Source organism: Protopterus annectens, chromosome 4.part1, assembly GCF_019279795.1.
Source record: "Protopterus annectens isolate FY-2018-M chromosome 4.part1, PAN1.0, whole genome shotgun sequence".
Classification (NCBI taxonomy): Eukaryota; Metazoa; Chordata; order Ceratodontiformes; family Protopteridae; genus Protopterus; species Protopterus annectens.
The window spans coordinates 593,900,032-593,922,902 of NC_056734.1; the positions used below are offsets into that span (position 1 = coordinate 593,900,032).

The following is a 22,871-nucleotide window of genomic DNA, read 5'->3' on the forward strand; positions in this document are numbered from 1 at the left end:
TTTGGAAGGGCTGTGATTTTGGAATAATGAGTGTACTATGTTTTACATGGCTGGATTAAAGTTTGTGAATACCAGTGCTGGCTTGGACTTTCCCTGGGTACTTTTGGTTTTGATTCTCAGTTCTTTTTGGCACCTGGTAAAACCTTTGTTTTTGGATTAAATAAAGCATCATGTATAGACTAAAAAGGAAGGAGTATTAAAACTATTTTAAAACATCAATAAGGAAAAAATTAGAAATGGTAAACATAGTAAGAAGACAACGTATAAATGTTTTGTTTGTTTCATATATATGTATGTGTAATACAGTCCTATTTTTTTCCGGGTATTCGCCAAAGGATTTATACAATACCAGGATAGTTTAAATCCAATTTTTCTTTTGTTGTCTAGTTTGCTCAGTGTGTCTCATGTGAAACATATTATATAGGGAAAACCAAGATACAATTAAAAAGCAAATCTACAAACATCATTATGCTATTAAAAGTAAAATTGCCATTAATGCTTTGGGTAAACATTCTACTAAATGTGTTGATTCTAAAAAGTATATTTTTTATGTAGCTAACTATGAACCTGATCATTTGAAAGGAAACTAGAATGGTGAGTTAGAATTTCGAGAAATAAAATGGCAGATTTTATTAAACAAACATTTTTCCTTGTTTAAATGGTGTCATAAACTATAAGTGTGTTTTAGAAATAAATAATTGAAAGAGATGTAAATATAAGAATGGTTGGGATTTACTGTAAAATCATGATTATGTCATGATTGTTTTAAGTTTGTAAATAAGAGATGTTTATTGTATTTTTTATTCTGATGACAACCTCGGCGAAGGTTGAAAGCACTAAATAAATTAAAAAAACATAAAAGGTGTTATGTTTGGACTCTGCACATAAGGTGTTATTTGTTGCTAAATATTTTTTTTTAGTTATATCTATGAATCCATTTGGTGAATTTTGTGTGTACTACAAATCAAGTAGCAACTTTGTTAAAAATGTACATACATGCATATACACATCAATAAATCAATCAACTGTTTTCCATAATAGATTTTATAACAGAGTGTATTAACTCAGAAATACAATCTGCACTACAGTGTATCTTGATGCTGAGACCCTAAGTCATTTTGTGTCACTGGACTGAATATGCATCAGCATGTAAAGGATGAACACATGGTCAGCAAATGAGATACACATCTCCAGTGCCAGATCTAACTGCACAGACACAGTTTTGGTGAGCACATGTTCAGCACACGAGATAGACATCTTCTGTGCCAGATCTAACTCCAAAGACACAGTTGTGGTGAGCACATGTTTAGAACACAAGATAGACATTTCCTGTGCCAGATCTAACTCCACAGACACAGTTATGGTGAGCGCTCATTCAGCACATGAGATAGATATCTCCTTTGCCAGATCTAACTCCAAAGACACATTTGTGGTGAGCACATGTTCAGCACATGAGATAAGACATCTCCTGTGCCAGATCTAACTCTACAGACACAATTATGGTGAGCACATGTTCATCATGTGAGATAGACATCTCCTGTGCCAGATCTAACTCCAAAGACACAGTTGTGGTGAGCACATGTTTAGCATACAAGATAAACATCTCCTATGCCAGATCTAACTCCACAGACACAGTTATGGTGAGCACACATTCAGCACATGAGATAGACATCGCCTGTGCCAGATCTAACTCCAAAGACACAGTTGTGGTGAGCACATGTTCAGCACATGAGATAGACATCTCCTGTGCCAGATCTAACTCCACAGACACAATTATGGTGAGCACATGTTCAGCACATGAGATGGACATCTCCTGTGCCAGATCTAACTCCACAGACACAGTTATGGTGAGCACATGTTCAGTAAACGATATAGACATCTCCTGTGCCACATCTAACTCCACGGACACAGCTATGGTGAGCACATGTTCAGCACATGAGGTAGACATCTTCTGTGCTAGATCTAACTACAGACACAGTTATGTAAATGAGATCCCGTATACATCATGATTAGTTTGAAAAGATAAATAATTTATTTTTTAAAGTAACTTCTGTGTAATATTAATAATCACCTCTCAACCATGGGTGAAGCAGGATTTACACATTTCCAGCAAAATGTAATAATTTGGGCTTTACTGCCATGAGTAAACCATACTGATAATGGGTAAATCCTGACAACCCCATGGTCAAATGTACACTATAACCTTGTTTAACTCATGCACTTTGTATCTATTATTTTGAAAAGGGACTGTAGATCAAGCAGAAGGAGAGGATTTGTTATGGCAGACCCTGAGTCAGGATAGAGGGAACCTCTTCCTCATCTTTAGATGCATACCTCAGTTGTCTAATCAGATGTGAGGACAAGAACAAAGAAACATTTTAATGCAATTGTGTGAGGTATTTACTCCAAAAGCAGATGATTGCTTCATCCTTGACTTTACCACCATGATATAGTATTCTCACCAGCCTCTTATTTCTTAGTGTTAATTATTTTGTGTTAACAATGTTTATAGGTTATGTGCATGTTAAGTACAGCAGTGTCACATTTTGAATGTTTTTTTATTCTAAGCTGTCCAATGACTGCATATCTGGTTAGCTGTGGTTAGGACTATGCACAGAAAAGTGTGATTATTTTAAAAACAGTCTGTTTGTTTTTGCAACACCATACCATCATTTCAAACTACTTGGGCTTTGTAGCTGTGTATAGTGTTGAAAGCTTTGTATTGCTATCACAACAGTATTGTGTTTCCTCCTGGAAGAGGCTGCTTCCCAGTTTTTAACTTCATCTTGGTGGAGTCACAGAGTCTGCCTTTGATGTAACTGGACTGGGACCAGGGGTGCAAGACCATGTCTATGATTATAGAGCTAGGAAACGTAATGTACTTGCTGACATCTTAGCTGACAACTATGAGATCTTTGAATATGAAACTGCTGGGGAACTGGTGTATGTTCATGTCTATGCCTTTGGTATTTTCTGTTGATAGTGCTATAGTTAAAGGCAGCTGAAGCATAACAGAACCTAGTGCATCACTATAAATTACTGCTATAGCAGAAGCATGTGGTGAAGCACAGAATGCTAGAAAAAAACAAAAGTTCTGTAGCCCAAAAGGCTGGAAAACCAAACCCAATCATGTAAATGCTAATAACAAGGATGAGTTATAGTGAGTACCTCACAGCTATTCTTTCTTCAACAACACATCCAATCAAAACAAGGACTCAGTGGAAAAAATGTATTCCATCCTCAAACTACACCTTCAAATTACCCATACCTTCCTTCTCCTTTGTTGCATACAAATGTGTTCTGTGCAGGCAAACAGTAAGCCTCTACCTTCCATTCATAAACATTCATCTGCAATAGCACCAGCTACTAACCTTATCTCAGCTGACTCTAGCACAAACATGCAAATTCATGTGCCTCAGAAATCATTTTCTTAGCACCTTTATCAAATTATCACTTCAGATACAGGCATACATGCTTTAATCGAAAAGAATGCAAGCCCCATTAACATTTGTCCTATCCATGGATTATACATCACATCTATGTTTTCTTAATATTTAACAATTATTTACTCCAGCATTGTATACATTTCTCAATTCCTGCCTTCCCTTAAATCTCAGTGCTCCTTTTGAAATTGTATTGTTCCCACAAATTCCTTTTATTTAATTTGCTCCTTCCCTTTTCTAAAGATCCCACCTCTTGTTCTTTTATATCCTTTAAAATATTCAGTACTTCATTTGCAGCTGGTTTTCATATTGATTTCCGTTTTTTAGTAAATTTATTTTTGGCAGCCAATAGTATTAAACTTAGTAAGCCCTTACTACCTATAAGCAATTTAGATCCTGTGTCCCAGCTCAGAAAAATAATTTCCTTATTTACAGCCATTTGCTCCTCCAACATTGCTGACAGAGTGCTCTGTAGGAAATTTTTAAAGTCTGCCAACTCGTCCCCCCCCCCCCAAAAAAAAAAGGTCCTAGATACCTCTCTCTTTTATATCATGCAACTGGCATTTGTTACCTCGTTAAAGAAAATGTATCTGAAGTCTTCTTGGGGTATAAAATATCTATGCAAACACCTCCAAGCAAAAAAATCCAAAATTTTCTGGCTTTATCAGATACTTGGGAGCTATACAGATGACCTTCCATTGTCCCTTTGTAAATTGCCTTTTCAGTCTTTTCCAACCTGCTCTGATTGACTCTTATAGACATTATGCAATATTTTATATGCCCTACTGATTATTCCCTTCTTAAAAGCAGCAATAATTAAGATAGGAGGTTCTCTGTCCAATAAGCTATTTCTGAACAGAGGGACCAGGCAGGTGGCGTCTCTTCCCCCTTTGTTATTTGCTTTGTATTTACAACCACTGACAAAGAAAATAAATGACTCACAAATTCAAGGCTGTAACTGACATAGTAATCAAGAAAAGCTTTAATTGTAAATTATCTTATTTTGTACTTGACAAATCCAATAATGCACATTTTAGTGTAGTGGAATATTTTGATGAAGTTTCAAGCCTTTTTGGGGGGTGTAAAATTAATGGTTACAAAATAAAGGCTATAGCAGTAAACTATGCACCCACACATGAATTGGTTCAGCAGTACCCATATTTATGGGAACATAAGATGATGTACTTAGGTAAATGGATTAAAAAGGATTCTGTTATGTCAACTCAGGATATTTGGGAAGAGATTAAACAAAAGGCATACAAAAGCTCTTGATTATGGACATGGATAGTAAGATACAAGCAATCAAAGTGTTTTTAGTCCCATTAGGTTTATATACAGGTCAGGGATATTTTTATAAACTAGTGGAAAAGTTGTGGGCAATAATTAATAAAAAAAAGTTGAAGGAACTTATCTGAGAGAGGAAGACGGCAAACGTTAAGTGGGATAACTTAATCCATTCCACTTGAATTATATCCTACCATCAAGAATAGAAACTAAAACGATTTCTTAAAAGGAATTAAACTCATTTTCTGGATTAAAACGTAAAGTTGCCAACAGCATTATTGAACTGCCACAAAACGCACACAAAAAAATTCCAAAGCATATTCTCTATTTTGCATTTCTCACACCACTCTTACAGCACACACACACACACACACACACACACACACACACACACACACACACACACACACACACACACACTTTCAGCAAAGACAGTATTAGCAAGTCCTACTTTACAAAAACTATGCAAATGCATTCATACCAATGCTAACACATATGAACTGCCAGGATACATGAAATAAAACAACAGAATGTAATGCCTGACAGAACTTTTATTTCCTAGGCTTAATTGTTTCTTTTGACACATGATTAAAACCACTTATAATAGACATAGAAATCATGCTACCAGAGACATTAGATTTTCTGCAGGTATAACAGTGAAAATTGCTTGACATGCTTAACTTCACTGTAAAGACAATGTACTGTGCTTCCTTAGGCTCCCTATTGAAATGTCAGCACTCTAAATACTGAGTGACGAAAAGTCAAAAATTCGGACAGAAAACCAGGAGAAGACTGAATCTTGAAATTCACTTTTCACCTTAAAACTTCCTTTTGCAGGCCCCCACACCCCCATATGAGGGGCAAGCCCCCACAACACCCAAACCTATATATACCAACTCCAAGTTCACCACACTTTGAAGAAAAGGGAATATTCCAAGAAACGGCATAATTGACTTAGTATATACAAGTCCATTCATTTGGTCATTCAATCGTTGCATTTCAGGACTCACTGTAGCGAGTCCCAATGTTCCAAATGGTTGCTGCTCCCCTTAACATAGAGCAACTACCAGTCTACCATGCATGAATTACTTATCTCCATGAAAACTTGTTCCATACAATAAGTTGAAATTGCTTAGATCTGTATTCCAAACAAATATGCTGCTGCGTCAGGTCATGAGCCCCCTACAGTGGCTATCAAAATATCAAATGAGGGATAATTATTCTTGGTACTATGAAGATATAATGGGTACAAAATACCAACCTATTTTCACATAATGCCATCCAGTGTAATTGCACTCAACGTTAACACACTAACAGCTAACAAAGACAAGATCTCCAGCAAGGAAATTAATCTTAAACTGGTTGTGTCCTTTACACTCCCAAACATATTTAAAAGGGAATTGTGACACATTCTGCAAATGACTGCATCCCTACTTTTGAAAAGCCAAGAGTATGCAAAAAACAAACAAAAAAAACAAAGCCAGCCATCATTTACGTACACAGTTTAAAAGCATCCTTCTCTCATTCACTGTGCATGTTGCTCCTTTTTTCTGGGTTAGACAGGCAGTTTAATGTGAGATTTCCCAGCATTTTTTAGTCATCAAGCATCATCTTCCACCCCCTTGGTGGACGTTATTTCCATCTAAATGACTAGCAGAGCAGTGATAGTCATACTGTTTGGTTGAGCAGGTACCGTTCTTCACATCGGCCTTGTATTTTCTTAATCTTCTTCTACTTCTTTTTCTTCTTTCTTCCACTGTCTCTAGCCAGAAAGAACTGGGGAGTATGTGGAGGAAGCACCACTCTCACATGCTGAGGGCACATATATTGTAGGTTCATAGGTAAGTACTAGGCCACCTGCCCTTTCAGGCCATTTTAAGCCTAGCTGATTTCCCTTTCTGTGCTCGAATTAACCTATTCCATTTGATTAGAGATTGGCCTTAACCATCCCATGGCTGATAATTATATCTTACCCCTAATGAGAATAACTGAGATCATACCATAAATAATGTGAGGGGACCAATCCATGGGATAAAGCATTTAGTAGTTGCTTCTGTCCATTAGTAGAACAGGATGCAGTCCTGTGGTAAATTTTATGATGTCCTATTATTCCTATGTTGCAGTATTCTAGATTTGAGATTTTCTGCCATCAGGCGACTTGTACATCGACTTCTATACAAAAGCTTCAGCTTGGTTGCTGTATTGTGCGTGGGGCGTCACACATAGGGCCATAAACCAAGGGGCCTTTAATGTGACATCTGCATGCATAATCCTCAGAACTTTTCAGCCGCAGATGACATTCGCATCATAAGATCGCTTCTTCACAGGCATCGCATCTTAAAGATAAGTAGCCCATCGTGTTTCAAATTTTCTTATTTTTGACGATTGTTTTAGCTAACGCTTGGTCTATCCATTATTAGTACAGGAGGCAGTCCTGGGGTAAATTTTATGTTTTCCATCTATAGATCAAACGTGCTTGAATATGGACAGGGATGAACTTTGTTTAATGTGGATGGGAAGTCTGTTCCATAGCAGCTTTATACTCTGCACAATATATTTATCCCTCCAAACCATTCTTTTGATGTTGTAGAAGAGGTTTAGATACCTAGACCAAGAATTTCTGATGTTGTTTGACTTACTGATGTGCAATAAATTTTTCAGTATTGGATGAGGATGCTTTGTATGCTAGACACAGGTCACCTCTTAGCAGTCTGTAGGATACAGTCACATGGCTTTCAGTTGGTCAATGTAGGACATGTTGGTTAGGCCTTTTATCTTTTTAGTAAGGTATTTCTCTGTGAATTCTAGTTGTTGCATGTGTCTAGACAGATACATGCCAAAGGGGGCATTATATTCAATAACTGGCCTAATGAGGGCTGAGTAAAGGGGGACAGTGACACCCCCAGATGTAGATTCAGTCCCTTTGTTTATATGTTCTGCAATATAGAGGTACTGTCTAAGAGCAATGGAAACATTTTGGTCAGAAGTTATGTCACTGTTCACATAAGTTTCCAAATCCCAAACAACTTGGCTCAACTCTTAAGGCTGTGTTGTCAACGTGGTAGTTTCCGGGAGCAGATGACTTCCCAAAGGTTACAGTAAGTGCGTTTTTTTTTTTTGGCATTTAGTTTCAGTCCATGATTTTGGTACTAGCTATGTATTTGGGACAAACTTTCCTACAGGATGGTTAAGTCATTTGGGTATTCAAAGACGGCTCCTAGCTTGCAGTCATTTGCAAACTTAGTCAGTCAGAGCCCCTAGGTACTGGATTTTACTTCAGAAAAGTAGATGCCAAACAGGACAGGTCCCAACACAGAACTTTGGGGGACTCCACTGGTGACTGGTCTCTTTGTGGATGTTAAATTCCCCTATTCTGATTTCCTGCATCCTATCTCTGAGCCAGTTGTCAATCCAGTAGGTGAAATAGGGGTTTATCCCCAGTTTGTTTAGCTTTTCTGCTATGTCTGAATGGGGAATTGTGTCAAAAGATTTGGCCAGGTCAATGTATACAGAGTGTACCATTTTGCAATCATCCATTACTTTGCTGACCTTTTCAAAAATAACCACTAGGCTGAGTAAGCATGACCTGACCTTGATGAATCCAAACTGAGACAGGTCCAGTATCTGGAGGTTCCCTTTGTCCTTATTGATTAGGTCCATGACAAGTCTTTCCATAGCGTTGCATATGAGGCTGGTCAGACTTATAGGTCTTTAATTGCCTGGATCTGTGGAAGGTCCTCCCTTAGGCAGAGGAATAACTTTTGCTGCTCTCCATTTGCTTGGTACAAAACCTGTATGAAAGTTGAGGTTGAACAGTGTTAGGGATGTAGCTAAATTATGCTTCATGGTATTTAAAATGCATCCAGGGATTGTAAGGACTCAACCGTGTAGTATTTCTAGCTTTTGATAGCACTTTTAGGCTTGGTCTTGTGTGATAGCTGGAGGTGAGCCAGTTTCAGGTTTATCTTGAAGGACAGATGGAGAGGAGAGAAGGGTACAGTTAGAGCTAAATTTATCAGCCGCTAGATTCACTATGTCTTCAGCCTCAGTGTAGGTAACATTGTTATAATTAGTTCAGCACACTGCTGTTGTCCATTGATGCATTTACATATTAGCATTTGTATTGGGTTGGGGGAGAATTAACAATATTACAGGGGGAACTACTTAGAAGAATGCAATTAGACTACTCCCAGAATTCATTCTACATTTTACTTGCTTTCTAAGGTGCAGCATATATTTAGTGTTGTTATACTTAACCTTTATACCTATTTCATTGAATGTTTATGTGCATGTCATATATGTATCTGCTTGTCCATGTACATATATTCTCTTTATACCTATTTACCTGAATGTTTATGTGCATGTCATATATGTATCTGCTCGTCCATGTACATATATTCTGTCTGCATATGTGTGTTTTTTGTGTGTGTGTACTTACACATGTATATACATATTTATGTGTGTGAGACTGTGAGCATGTGTGAATAAATGCCTGCTTCTTAATAGTTTAGTTTTAATCCATGTATACCTAATCCCTTATGATTCTACTTTCCTAGAAAATACCCAGATTCAAAGTTGGTGAGCATCTAAAGCAAGTATTAAAAACAGGTTCAGGAGGTATGCTGTGTTATGCTGTTGTAGAGGGTAAGTAGTTTGATTTGTTTTATGTTTACCAATATGGCACACATTAAAGCATTCATTTAACTCCTACCAGTTAGAAGACAAATTATCATTCATTGGCTCGTGCCAGCAAATAATCTTTAAGTGACCAATGCAATATCTAGAGAATTTCTTTTTTTTTTTCTCTTAAGAAAAAAACAAATACATCATAATAATTTCACCAGTAATTAATGACAAATCTACATTGGGAGAAAAGTCTGACAATGAGTAATTTATTTGAAAGAAAAATATTCCTATGTCAGTTGTCATAGCTGTTGCTGCCAGAAAAACAACAAAGATAGCTGGCAACAGAATGGGTTTTGCTACTAGTAAAGATCTGAGCAACATGATTCTAAATGTACTGCTGTATATTAGGAATGCATTTTCTAACAAATGTATGGTTGCTGTGAAGCATTTTATTAATGTAAGCTAATAGTACATTTATATTTTTAATCACAAATAAAAATAGAGACTACAGAAATTAAATATAAATTTATTTCTCCCTTTCTCTCTGTACCCCCTGGCAATCTTGATTCAAGTGTGCTACCAGGAGGGAGCTTTAGGTTTCAAAAGTATAAATTTAGGTTAGGATTAGGGAGTGGAAATGGAGTTTACAGTTAGGGATATAAAGGAGAATTTATCATTAAAGAATGGTTGTGGACTTTAGGATTAGGGAGGAGAAGGGGGGTTTGGGGTTTAGGGGATAGTCAGAGAGTTTAGGTTTACAGAGAGGGAGTATAGTTTTAGGTTTAGGGAGTGATCAAGGACTGTAGGATTAGGGAACAGGAAGAGATTGCTACCATTAGTTTTAGAGATCGGGTGGAAATTTTAGGGTCAGAGTTAGGGCTCTGATAGGGTTATGTAGTTCAGGAGGGTTAATAGGTGGTAATAATTAAGAAAGACTCAGCTAATGGGATTTAGGGCACTTAAGATTTAAGCAAGTGGCAGTAAGCAAATGTGTCATGAGCTACTATCATGCGAGTTAATGTGTCATGTGCTACTATCATGCAAGTCAGGCAGTAGCCTAAGGTTAAAAACAATCCTAATTGAAAAATAGTGATCAACTATTTATTTTAAGCCTTTTGTACTTAAAAAGAAAAACTTAATATTAATGTAATTTATACCTGGATATTTGTCAGCTTGTATCCTTAACTGCCATGAAGTTTCTGTCATATGTAATATTTTTAAAAATCTCCATCCCGTAAGTCTAAGGAGAAATGATATAAAATGAAAACAAAATAATTTTAACATTTTATTTGTATAATATGTATTTTTATTTATGCATGTGCCTTTTTCAATTTGAGGTATTGAAATCATGTGATGTGTCATGACTTATTTTACTAATTTAAAGGAACTGAATAGTTTAGATTTCATTCTGATGAAGTCCTTTTATACATGTTAGATGAAAGAGGTAAATTCTATGAGAATAAATATAGTTTTACATTTATCGTTGTCAATGGTGTTTTTTTCTCTGTGTTTTGGTTCTGAGTATAAGTATTACCAGTCGCTTATACTGTGGGTACTAATTGTACTTGCTTTTACCTGCTACAGAAATTATGAATGGAAAGTTTTGAATAGTTCAAGTGCACGCATGGAACTGCATTTGCTTGTTCACAATACAAGGTAATAGGTAAAGTTAGAACAGTTACTGTATTATATCTAGTGCCTTGTATTTCTCAACAGAAAGCTTTATTTTCTTTCTGTAGAATTTGGAATTCTGACAGACTGTCTGCCACTGTAGTTTCTCTTTACTGTGAAGTAAGCGGCTATATTCTTTTCTGTCAATAGCTTGTTTTGCATGTTTTATTTATAAATAACAGTTATTTGAAACTGATAATCATATGACTTTTTCTGTAACAACTTTCTTGTTTGGGAGAAACTATACTGTTGTGAATGTTTTTTCTTTTTGTCCTAGACCCTTATATTTCTTTTCAAATTATTTTTTCTACATTATTCTATAAAGGAACTAATTTTAAAGGGGAGTGATTCCTAATCATTGTTTTCTTGTTGTAATTTTGCCATAACTCTAGGGCAGCTTTAGTCCCATTAGAAATGGATAGACTAAAAAGTTTAATTAAACTCCATTTATAAGCCTGCAGTTTGGTATGCAATGAATTTCTCAGAGCTTGTGCCACTAGGAGAAATATCCAGCAGCCAGATGACTTAAGACAGATTTGTGGAACCCCACACTGCATGAAAAAACAAAAGTTTCTTTGGATAGTGGGGCTCTGATCATGCAGTGCTTGTTATCTAAAATTCATTTATGAATTATGGCTGGTATCTGGTGCAGCTCCCAGGGTGCATGGATAATGTGGTCATATAGTCATTATGTGATGTGCCCTTCATGTCACTGCTATGGAATTCTGCACCTGGTTAAGTCATTTAAGCTCAGTATTAGAAAGACCAAGATAGAACACAACAGTACTCAAAGTTGGAAGACACTAGAGCGTGAATCATTGTTTGCAGGTTGGACTATGGTACTATGCGGTTCATTCTGTAAACATAATAAGATTTTATAACCATTGACACCTGTACCTTCAATATCAGCTTATCATCCAGAAGCACTTTAAGGCTCATCACCAGTGCAAAAATGCTAAGCTGTTGCCCCCATAAGAAAATTGAGGGGACACATAGGGTACCCAAGAAAGTCAGAAAAGTGTTATTCACAAACATTACCTCTCTTTTTTATCCAGGTTTAGACTTTCTCGACTCTGATTTAGAAGCAACCAAGAAAGTACTCTCACACTTGTCAGACCCATATTTAAACATTCTTAATACTTGTCAGTCCTAGATGTAAACTTACCATCAGAGAAAAACACGTTCTTGAAAAATGGACCCAACACATGATAACAACTACCTACAGTTATTAAAAAAAGGCTTGAAACTACAGAAACATTCAAAATACATCTTATGCAATACTTACAAAAGGAAACCAAATGCACTTACTTCTGAGGCACTGTCTAGTGTGGGCAGATTATTGCACTAGGTACTCTATTCATCCCACCGACTTGCATATATTTGTGCAGTGAACCGGTGAAACACTTAACTGTGTAAATGTGTTAGACCTGCAACTTATGGACTGGTACAATTCATTCACTCTTTAGATTTTATTCAGCATTTTCTTGTATAAATATTATGCAATGTTACAATCTTTTGGACTATAAACTTTGTGCGATGTTACAATTTGAATTACTAACTTGCTTTTGCTGATATTACAAAGTTCACTTTTACTGTACTGTATTTTATTTATGGTACCTTTTGTACTGATTTTCTGCTGTATATTTATATTAATTTTGCTGTACTTTTCTACTACTGACTTTTTAATATACTTTTGTACCTGGATTGTGTCTGAAGAGTGTCAGTAGATGACCTCGTTTACTCATTATCAAATTGTAAAAAAAATGAAATTTAAACAAGTTAAAGCAGAACCCAAGCAGTCTTTCAAAAAAGGTAAATTAGACATATGATCCTGAGAAAAGGGGAGGGAAAGCTGAATATCGTCAACATAAGAATGACACTTTATACCTCCTAAGTATGATTTATTGAAATGGAATTGTTCACACCATGAGCAAAAATTGAACAACAAAGAAACCCACAGCTCATTGATGGGCTACTTGAACAATTTATTCCATATGTCACCTGTTGGGAGCACCCACCATTTAAAAAGCAACCAATTGAGGTTTGTGTCTGGATATTCACAGTGCATTTATTCCAGAAGGATTCTGTGATAATGGGAAGTATAAGACAGTGTGATAATATTCCACATCAGATGAATCTAAAGAGGACTTCTTCAGAATAAGGGTAAATAAATCCTTATTTAAAGATGGTAGAAGGTCCCATAACATACTCTCCACAAAGAAACTCAAACAGTCTAGAATATCACTGGATCAAGGACCACCAAGTACGCTGCAACATGCTTTGTCTGTTTTGAGTCATTTGTTTGTTGTTCTTTTACTGTTCTGGCTACATCTCTGTGGATGTCACTATTTTCCCAGCTGTGAGCTTGTCAGACTTTGTTGTTGCTCTTTTTTAAAATTTTTTTTTTTTTTAACTCTGGATGACTTTTTTCGTCCTCAGCATGGTTTTTGGGGGCTGGTGTCAGATGTGGAGGATTTAGTAGAGGTGCCAAATGACCTAAGTTAATGCTCTGGTTAGAGTAGTTACTCCTCTGCTAAACGGGAGTTCACTTGAGGTATTTTGGAGTTGGGAGTGAACAGTGAACCAGGCGCAATGTCCACTGCAGAGCAGGACCCAAGTATACAGTAGACATCTCACGTGCATATTCAAACATTCAGAATAAGAAAGGCTTGAGGTTGTTTAAAAGCTGTGCTACTTTTTACCAAAAATGATTACACCCCTAATGCTGCAAGTTTACCATAAAAAAAATATGATAAATGAGAAACAAAGTTAAATAATTCCTGCAGGGGATAATGCACACAGTAAAACATAAAGAAAAAAGTAATTGAGATATGCTTTCTATGGTTAAAATGTTAGGACAAGCCCCTACCATTGATCATTTATTTATTTATTTATGTATTTACATCTGTAAATGAGAACAGTCCAACTGGGTGACTGCCCCTTTTTAATGGAAGCATGGGCAGAACATCTCCATATTGTAATATGAGAATAAGACAAAGTTTAAATTACATGGAACAGCTGAACCAGGCAATGTTAGCAGGTTAACCAACAAGGATTTTACCTTTGACTTTTCGCTGTGTAATTTGGAAGATGACTATCGACGTACAGGAGCCAAACCTAAGCGTACGATGGCTGCCAGGACTTATTCAACAGCTGTGAGCAATGTTGCTACAATGGAAAAAGGTACTCTCAGGCACAGCTCGAGTCCCAGAGCTAGTGCCAACAATAATAACAATAAAAAAATTAATGTGGGGCAGGGTATTACACAACTGGACAATTTTTTGCAAAAAGAAGTTTATTTTAACTCTATGAGCCAGGATTCTGGCTCTGAGGAAAGTGCAAATAATGTATCCATTGGAACTTTAAAAGACTTTATTTATTCATTTGGTAAAAAATTTAATGCAATAAAAGGAATTAAATTAGACAATGCATATTTGAACAAATGTTTATCTTTAAATATTGTTCTTATGGGCCCTCATTTTTTTAAGGAGCCTATGGGGATGGTTTTAAATGACCAAGTACGTAATGAGTTTGATACACTTTTTAATCAGTTTGGTTTTGACTACATGAGACTACTTATTAAGAAAAATGATGAAAGATTGTGTAAATTGATGGAGGAAGTGGAAAAATTAAATAATATTATTGTAAATGACTTGCTGTTTGCACAGTGGGAGAAATTATATACAAAGCAGTACAATTTGGCTGATAAAAAAGCTCAAACTATTTATTCCTAGAAATGTAAAAAGTTAAGAAGGGATGTAGAACACTATAAGTATAACACTGTATACCCCCGAAAGGAGGGTAAGACTAGGCTTGATAAAGGTAAAGAGAGACATGATACTAATAGATATCAGAGACCTAGCCAAGAGGTATACTAGGAGGGTAGTAGTTCAAGTTTTCACTTGGGGTGGAAACAGCAACAACAACCAAATTGGAGAAAAGATTCGAGGTGGAAATGGAACAGGCAACAGTAGACACAGGGACAGAATATAGATCAGACTTGGGGGAAGAATACGAGACAGTGGTAGCCCTTGATATTCCCATGGGGGTACATTCAGAAATAAAAATTTCTGAAGGTATTGTCTATAGCTTGGACAATTTTAAAATTTACAATTATACCAATTTGGTAATAGATAAGGATCATTTCAAATTATTTTCTAAGGGTATGAAATATACACCAAAGACTAGATTTCATTTGGTTGACTGCCTAACAGAGATATTTCTTAGAAAAATTAATTTGGCTATATTATTTCAGAATAGATCTTTACCAGATTGTATAGGAGGGTTAAAGAAAAAAGGTACTTATGTCCCACCCAGCCACCCTAGTGTAGCTTTATATGAAAAATTGGTCACTATGGAAATGTATTGCTTATAAAATTATATAAAACATAAGAGAACATCTAGAAATGTATCTGATGATAAATTACAATTTTTAGAACAGCTTAAAAATGACCACAACATTAGGGTTATGAAACCCGATAAAGGTGGAGGGGTGGTACTATATGACACTTTGGATTATACTACTAAAATGTACAAAATACTTCAAGAGTCTGATAATTACGAAATTGTGTCTATTAATGAAATCCATATAGGATATAAACAGATAGATATGTATTTAGAAGAATTTCTTCTTGACAATCGTATTACTATGGACACCTTCAATTTTTTAAAAGTGGCCACAATAGTGGGAATACCGAAGGTGCATAAGAATAGTATTGATCCCCCCTTTTGTCCAATTGTCGTGGGTAGCCACTCCAAAACTTTTCCTTTAGTAACAGCCATTGATAAATGGCTTAAACGTATATATGTGAAAATACCACAGCTAATAAAAGACTCATGGGCCTTTTTAAGTAGTCTTACTCCTAGTCTATGGAAAGAAGGACTAATTTTTATTACTACAGACTTAATTGATTTATTTTCATGTATACCTAAGCAACAAGGGTTAGAAGGATTTTGCAGTAGTGTCAGGCACTATACTAATCTGGATTGGGACCATATAAGTCTGATAATGGAACTTATATGATAATTGTGCTTGAGCACCATTATATTTACTTTGAAGGTGAACATTATAGACAGACTGGGGGGGTGGCGATGGGGGCAGCTTGTGTCCCCATCTTCGCTAACCTGGTTATGTTGGAATGGGAGAACAACTACATCTTCAACAGTGAGTATTATAAGTACATCCATTATTATTCCAGATTTTTGAATGACATTTTTATTTTATGGGATGGCCCATGAGACATTATAGAACAATTTATGGAATTTTTGAACAGTACAAGTACATTTCTAAAATTCACATATTCTTGCAGTACTGAACATATAGCTTATTTGGACACATTTATATCCTATACACCTAATGGTTTTAAGTCTCATATATATAGGAAAAATACCTTTTCCAACAGTTATTTGGAGTATTCAACTAATCATACTAGGAAAATGATGAAAAATATCTTTAAAGGGCAGTGTATTAGGGCTGCCAGAATGACATCCTTACATTCTGACATGCTTGATGAAATAGATTTTATAAGGTCTCTATTTAGTTCAAGAGAATACCCCATGAATATTTTGGAAGATGTTAAGAAATATGTAATTAGTGAATGGGGGAAAAATATCCACCCATTCCAGGTAAGGATTTGAGTAAAAATATTGGTGGTGTTATAAATAATACAGAAGTACATTACAATAAGGCTTGTATTTTGGAATATACCCTTCATGTGAATCGGATAAAACAGATTCTCTGTAGAAATTGGAATGTATTTATGGCGGACAGTGAAATAAGAAACATTGTAGGAGACACACCAACATTTGTCTACAAAATGGGTAGTAATTTAAAGAGGAACTTTGAAAGAGGAAATAATGTAAGGGCTATGAGTCAACAGAAAAACATACTAGACGATGTGGGAGTTGTAGGCAGTGCCATGCTATTTTAGAGGAGGAAGGCATCATTTTGGAAAATATAAACTGGACTAGGGTTACATTTAAACAAGGTAATTGTAACTCTAAAAATATTATATATATGGCCAAGTGCATGACCTGTCCTAGCTTCTACATAGGTAAAACAGGTTGTTTAAAAGAAGAATGTACGATCATTTATACAATATTAGAAAAAAGGATAGTAGTAATGCCCTATTTAGACATGTGGACAAATATGGGGATGGTCACTGTTTTAGATTTGCCATTTTAGAGCAGCTTAGATTGGGATAAAGAGGGGGGATTATAAGGCACTACTGGGACAAAGGGAAGTGAAATGGCAATTATTAACTGATGCCTCAAATGAACCTGGACTAAATGACTACATAATTAAGCCTTTTTTACAGTTACAAATGTAAGATTAAATATATGAAGTTTTGTATAGTTTATAATGTGAATGTGAAAATATGCATTATGTTTGTAACTTAGGTAGGTAAGAAGTCATTAGGTTAGAAAGAGATTCTTTACACAATACTGTTTACATTTATTATATTGTATAACATAGCCCATGTAGTTAGGAACATGAATATATTTAATATTTGTATTTATGTGTTTGAATAGAATTTGGATGAATTGGGTTATGGGTTTTAGTATAAATTATGTTGCTTAGTATAAATAAATGCATATGTCACTTTAAATGAGTGTATTTTAAATGAATGTATTGAATCTTAACCTATCAGTGTTTCTGGCGCCAAAAAAGTTGTATTTAAGCACTTAATTGATGAAGATTTTCTGATGAAGTCCACATTGTTGTGGATAAAAGCGCTTAATTTTTATTGCTTTTTGTTTTATTAAATTAGTGGAGTTTTATCCAGTTGTCGTATTTCTTCTGAGGAAATCAGTACCTTGGCAGTGTTTATTTCGAATTGTTTTCTTTATTTGTAAAGTTTAAAATATAATGTAATACATGAAACACCATGATTATGCTCCAAAAACAGAAAAAAAAAACAATAAGCCTGTTAACCAGCTTTTTGATAGGAGATTAACAAGCTCTTGTTAAGAACTCTCTTTACTGGGTGTCATGTTAGGGATCAGGATCGGACAGTGCAGACCTACAAAGAACAGTGGCCTGCACTCTAAATTGCCAATAAAGCAAGCCATCAAAGAACAGTGGCAGAAGGTAAAACAGCTTTGAAACCTATTAGATACTTTGCTCTGTCACAACTGCTTTTACATCCCTTTGTTCTCCAGAGGGATAATTAATTTTTACCTGCTCTTTGTTTGGCAGCACTGAGTGTTTCACCAAGTTTCAGAAGCTTTGAAAGTCAGTAAAATATTTTGCACTCCTCCACTTTTTTTCTGTAACAGGTATTACATGTAGCAAATAAAGGTGCATGTCCCATAAAGCATTATGATCAGGTCACACTGATCATAATCCTTATCTTCTAATTTTGACATGTCTGCCAAGATTCACATCTCATGTTTTACTCTCAAGGTGAATTTTTTTGATATCCATTTCCCAAACCCACAATAAAATGTTTATGATCAAAGACCCAATGATAATCCTCTATCATATGTAGAATTAAATGAAAAATAAATAATAGTAAACTGAAATATAATAACAAAATGGAGAGGAAATAAAATATTGTAAAAAAAAATGTACTTTGATGTAGATTATGATCAGGCAGTATGAGCATGGTTATAAAGTGTTTGTGATTTATACAGGATGCTGTATAGCAAACAGGAAAACATGTCATGATTAAAAAACATACTTAAAAGAGAGTAACAGTTCAAAGTAGAAAACAAAGGATATTTTTAAGATGCAAAAGAAAAATATTAAAAGAGGCGGCTGGGGAAGAAATGTAGGGTGCAGAGAGAGAAGTAGAGTTGTGAAAACATAGGAAGAGATGTGCACTTAAAGATGGTTTAATGTCCTACAGATTTGTCTAGTGAATACTGATAAAGTTATATTTGACAGAAGTTTTGAAAGGTATATGTGTGTGTCACATCAGTAGTGCCAATGGTATGTCTGGTAATGCTTTAGTTGTGTTAAGGTTTTGGAATTTGGCTCAGTTTGTAACTCCAAAAGTATAGTTTTTCATAGTTTTCCTATACTTGTGCATTACATGGAGTTTCCAAAATGACTGAAGGATTTTTGGATAAGTAGTTGGTGTTGATTATGTGATTAGAGCACTGTAAATGGAACATGAAGTTGCATATGATGTGTGATGATGGGACATTTGTTAGGCTTATAAAGGGTGTTGTATATTATCTTTAATTGGTTTAATACAAGTGCATTTCCTAGTTCCAGGCAGTCTGTTTTAATCATCGCTGTCTAGTGATGGATGCAGGTAGATTTGTTACAAGCAAATTTGGCTGTTTTTAAAAGTAGTTCTAGCTTATGAAAACCAGTTTGACTTGTGTTTGTAAGAAAAAATGAGTTATATAATAGAGTTAGAAGTGTTTATTAGGCTGTAGATAGTAAATATCAGTAATAAAGGATTTTGCTTTATAAAACATAGCAAGATTCTTATTTGTTTTGGAGACTGCATAATTTATATAGAGATAAAATTTCAAATAGTGGTCTATTATGTACTTATTTGCATACCATCGTTGTTTTGAGTGTGGTAGAGGGGAAGCTGCATTCATCAAGCAGTAAGCTGTTGCACAAACATCTAAGCTTGATAATTATTGAAACTACAGTGGCTACTTGTGTTTTTCCTCAGTGTCTGGGGAAGAGAATTCACTCCAGCTTTCCCCGTATGTGCTAATGCACTTAACTTGGTAAAAGTAGGTACATAACAGTACAAAGCTGCAGCAGATAGTAACTACAGTGTGAGTGGAGTACTAGCAACTGACAAACGAAAGCAAGACCAAATAGTCATTACAACTGCATACTTTGATAAAAACATAAGCCCTTACAATACTACATTTGTAACTGCTCAGAACATTAGGCTTCCAGTAACATCATATCTGTTTTAAAATGTGTATGACAGCTACTTAAGAATTACATCTAGGATATTTAACTTTATGTATTCACTATTATAGATGTTTCTTTGAATACAATCACACTTGCTGCATTTGTAGCAATCTCCTCTATTGGCTCATTATCATGTCCTAACATAGCTAACTTGGTGTACATGGTAATACCCCCTATAATTTTGAATTCCATTAACTACAGGGGCTATGATAAGGACTTTAAATATCTACTCACATTATTTACCATTTTACACTTTTTTTATTTTATAAATTACATAAATAGTTTTCTAACTGTTTAGGCAAAGAAACAAATTGTACAGATAAAAACAAATGCTTTATTGTCTTTGATATTCTGCATATTACAACAAATTAAATAGCCAATTCTTCTTCATATTCTCCTACTCCATCCACTTTCCTCATTTGCCATTAGACTAAGTTTCTTTTCACTGTTATCAGTTACTAACCACCTTGGACATCAACCTGTCCTACAAGAGTTACATTCTTATTGTTACTTCTTTTACGCTCTGCATTGTGTCTTTACTTTCCCATGCCTATATAAACCTTCTCCTTACCATAACTCATTGGGCATGCTCATCACTAAACTTCACTTACAATCTCTTCTTCTCTTCCTTTATACCATTTTCAATTTCTCATAAACGCCCATTAGCTCCACAGCTACCTCACTGCCATCTCTGATATATATTTTTTGTAATAAAAAAATCTGTATCATTTCTCTATCACTCAGTATTTCCCATTCCAAGTTCAATTCCTGATTTAGACACTATTTGTTCTTGTTCCTTAATAATAATCTTATCAGTAATAAGTATTTGTTGTTCTTTTACTTCATAAGCTCTGATGATGTAGAAACATATTTGGGCCTTCTCTCCCCTCATAGACCCACTCCGGCTAATCCAAATCAATGTTTGAAAATTGCTCATTTAAACACTAGAAATATTCATGACTGCATCAAAACTTTTCAAGGCTTGGGTCACCAACCACAAGCCCAACATTATGCTCATTGAGAAATCATGACTAAATGCTGACAATTCCCTATGACCATTTATAATGGATCTTTACCCTTTTAACAAAATAGCTTGACCAGCTGAAGGTGCTTGCATTACTTTATCCCAGGTCTGTATTTCTGCTGATATTAAACTTAATTAGGTGGTTACAAAAATCATCATCGGCATTTTCTAAACACCTTGTCCTGATTAAGGTCATGGTAGTAGCAACCTGTGCAAGGCAGACCTCTTGTTCCAGTCAATTGTCTTCTACTTCTCCTGTGGGTTTTCCAGGCAAATGGACAGATATAATTCCTCTAGCATGTTCTGGGTCTGTCCTGGCCTTCATCCCCATGGGTTGTAACTGGAGCACTTCCAATGCAAGGCATGTACCAAGGGGAAATTCTCACAAGGTGTTTAGACCATCCCACTTAACTCATCTTAATGCAAGCCATGGCTATACCCTGAGGTTCTCCTGTATTACTGACCTTTTCATTCTGTCACATAGAGAAACAGCCCACCCGCTCTGTAAAGGAACCTCATTCCTGCTATCTGTTTCTGTGATCCTATCATTTTGGCTACTACCCAAGAGATCATGACAGCAAGTGAGGCTGGAGATACCGAGTGAACAGTAACTTGAGAGCTTCATACTGTGACTTAGCTCACCATTCCCCACTATAGTCAGATGCAACCTGTGCAGTATTACTGCTACTGTCTAAGACCAATGGTCAGTGTCCCATTTCTTCTACTGTCCCTTTTAAACAAGACTTCAAGATACCTAAACTCCTGAACTGATTTAGTTGTTCTCTTCTGTGAGAGAGTAAATAACTTTTTTCTTAGGGCAGAATCTTGACATATTCATTTGGAGGTGCTGATTTTCAACCTACCATTTCTCACTTGGCAGTAATTTACTCAGTTGCAGTCTAGAGAATACAGTTGGTTATGGCTAAGAGTGCAGTATCTTCTGCAAATAGTAAAGACGCACCCCTCATTTCTCTAAACAATATTTTCCAGATCTTGGTTGTACATTGGTGTCCTGCCCAAGAAAGTTGTAAACAAGAAGGGAGCCAGTACATCCCCCTTAACTGAATCCTGTACCCACCTAGAATGTATTCAACTTATCACTGAGAATACCGATACACTCCTCACTCTTCAAATAGAAGGACCAAATGGGATGCCCTGTACTATTGTAAGCATATCCCACAAGAAATTCTTAAATACTTGGTCATATGTCTTCTTCCCATTCACAGACTACACAGGGACAGTATTGCTGATCTGTCATAGCCCTTTTCAATACCTGTGCAAAGCCAAATAGTTGACAGTGGGAGGGGGGTTGACGATTGTAATGCCTCTATAATTTGAAATTCACCTATTTCCCCCTTTTTTATTGAAAATGAAGACAACTACCTTAATGTGCTAGTTTTAAGGTACTGTCTCAGCCTTTCACAAAATATGTTACCCTTTGTACCACAACAATGTACAGTGCTGTGATGTCTGCGCCCTGGCCCAGCAATCAAGGAGCCTCAGTCCTCACCACTAACACCAGAAAGAGCATCTCATATATGAGGAAAGGATAACAAATACACACAGTAAAGTGCAATTTCCCTTAAGAGCACACAGAGGTTACAGTCAGTCCAGGGCTGGTAGCTCCCTTGCTTTCCAGGTCCTCAGTAAGACTCCCCACTGGCACAGCTATAGGGTCCAGAACTCAGCCAACTGGGCAAGCTAAAATCTTCAGCACCCTCACTGTCCAACCAGTGCTTTGTGTCCCTGCCCAAGTAGCTGACATACACATATTTTGAGATAAGAGTTTATACAACCACACAGAAAATTCTGGGGAAGGCTGGCACAGGTTCTCCAGCTGTGCCCCTTCTACCCAGACTATACAGTAGAAATCCCTGCCACAACCCAGCTAATATTTATCAGCTACTCGAAGGCCCTTAAAAGGGTGCCCAAT

General features: G+C 36.0%; 1 protein-coding gene across 1 annotated transcript in view; it reads left to right on the forward strand.

The window, feature by feature from the left end:
• LOC122800979 (mitochondrial ubiquitin ligase activator of nfkb 1-A-like) overlaps nt 1-22,871 on the forward strand; it is a 279,929-nt gene that overhangs the window by 194,075 nt on the left and 62,983 nt on the right. Inside the window, exon 3 of the mRNA XM_044070399.1 lies at nt 9,284-9,371. Within this exon, the coding sequence (XP_043926334.1) occupies nt 9,284-9,371 (88 nt within the window). The remainder of the gene's footprint in view (nt 1-9,283; nt 9,372-22,871) is intronic.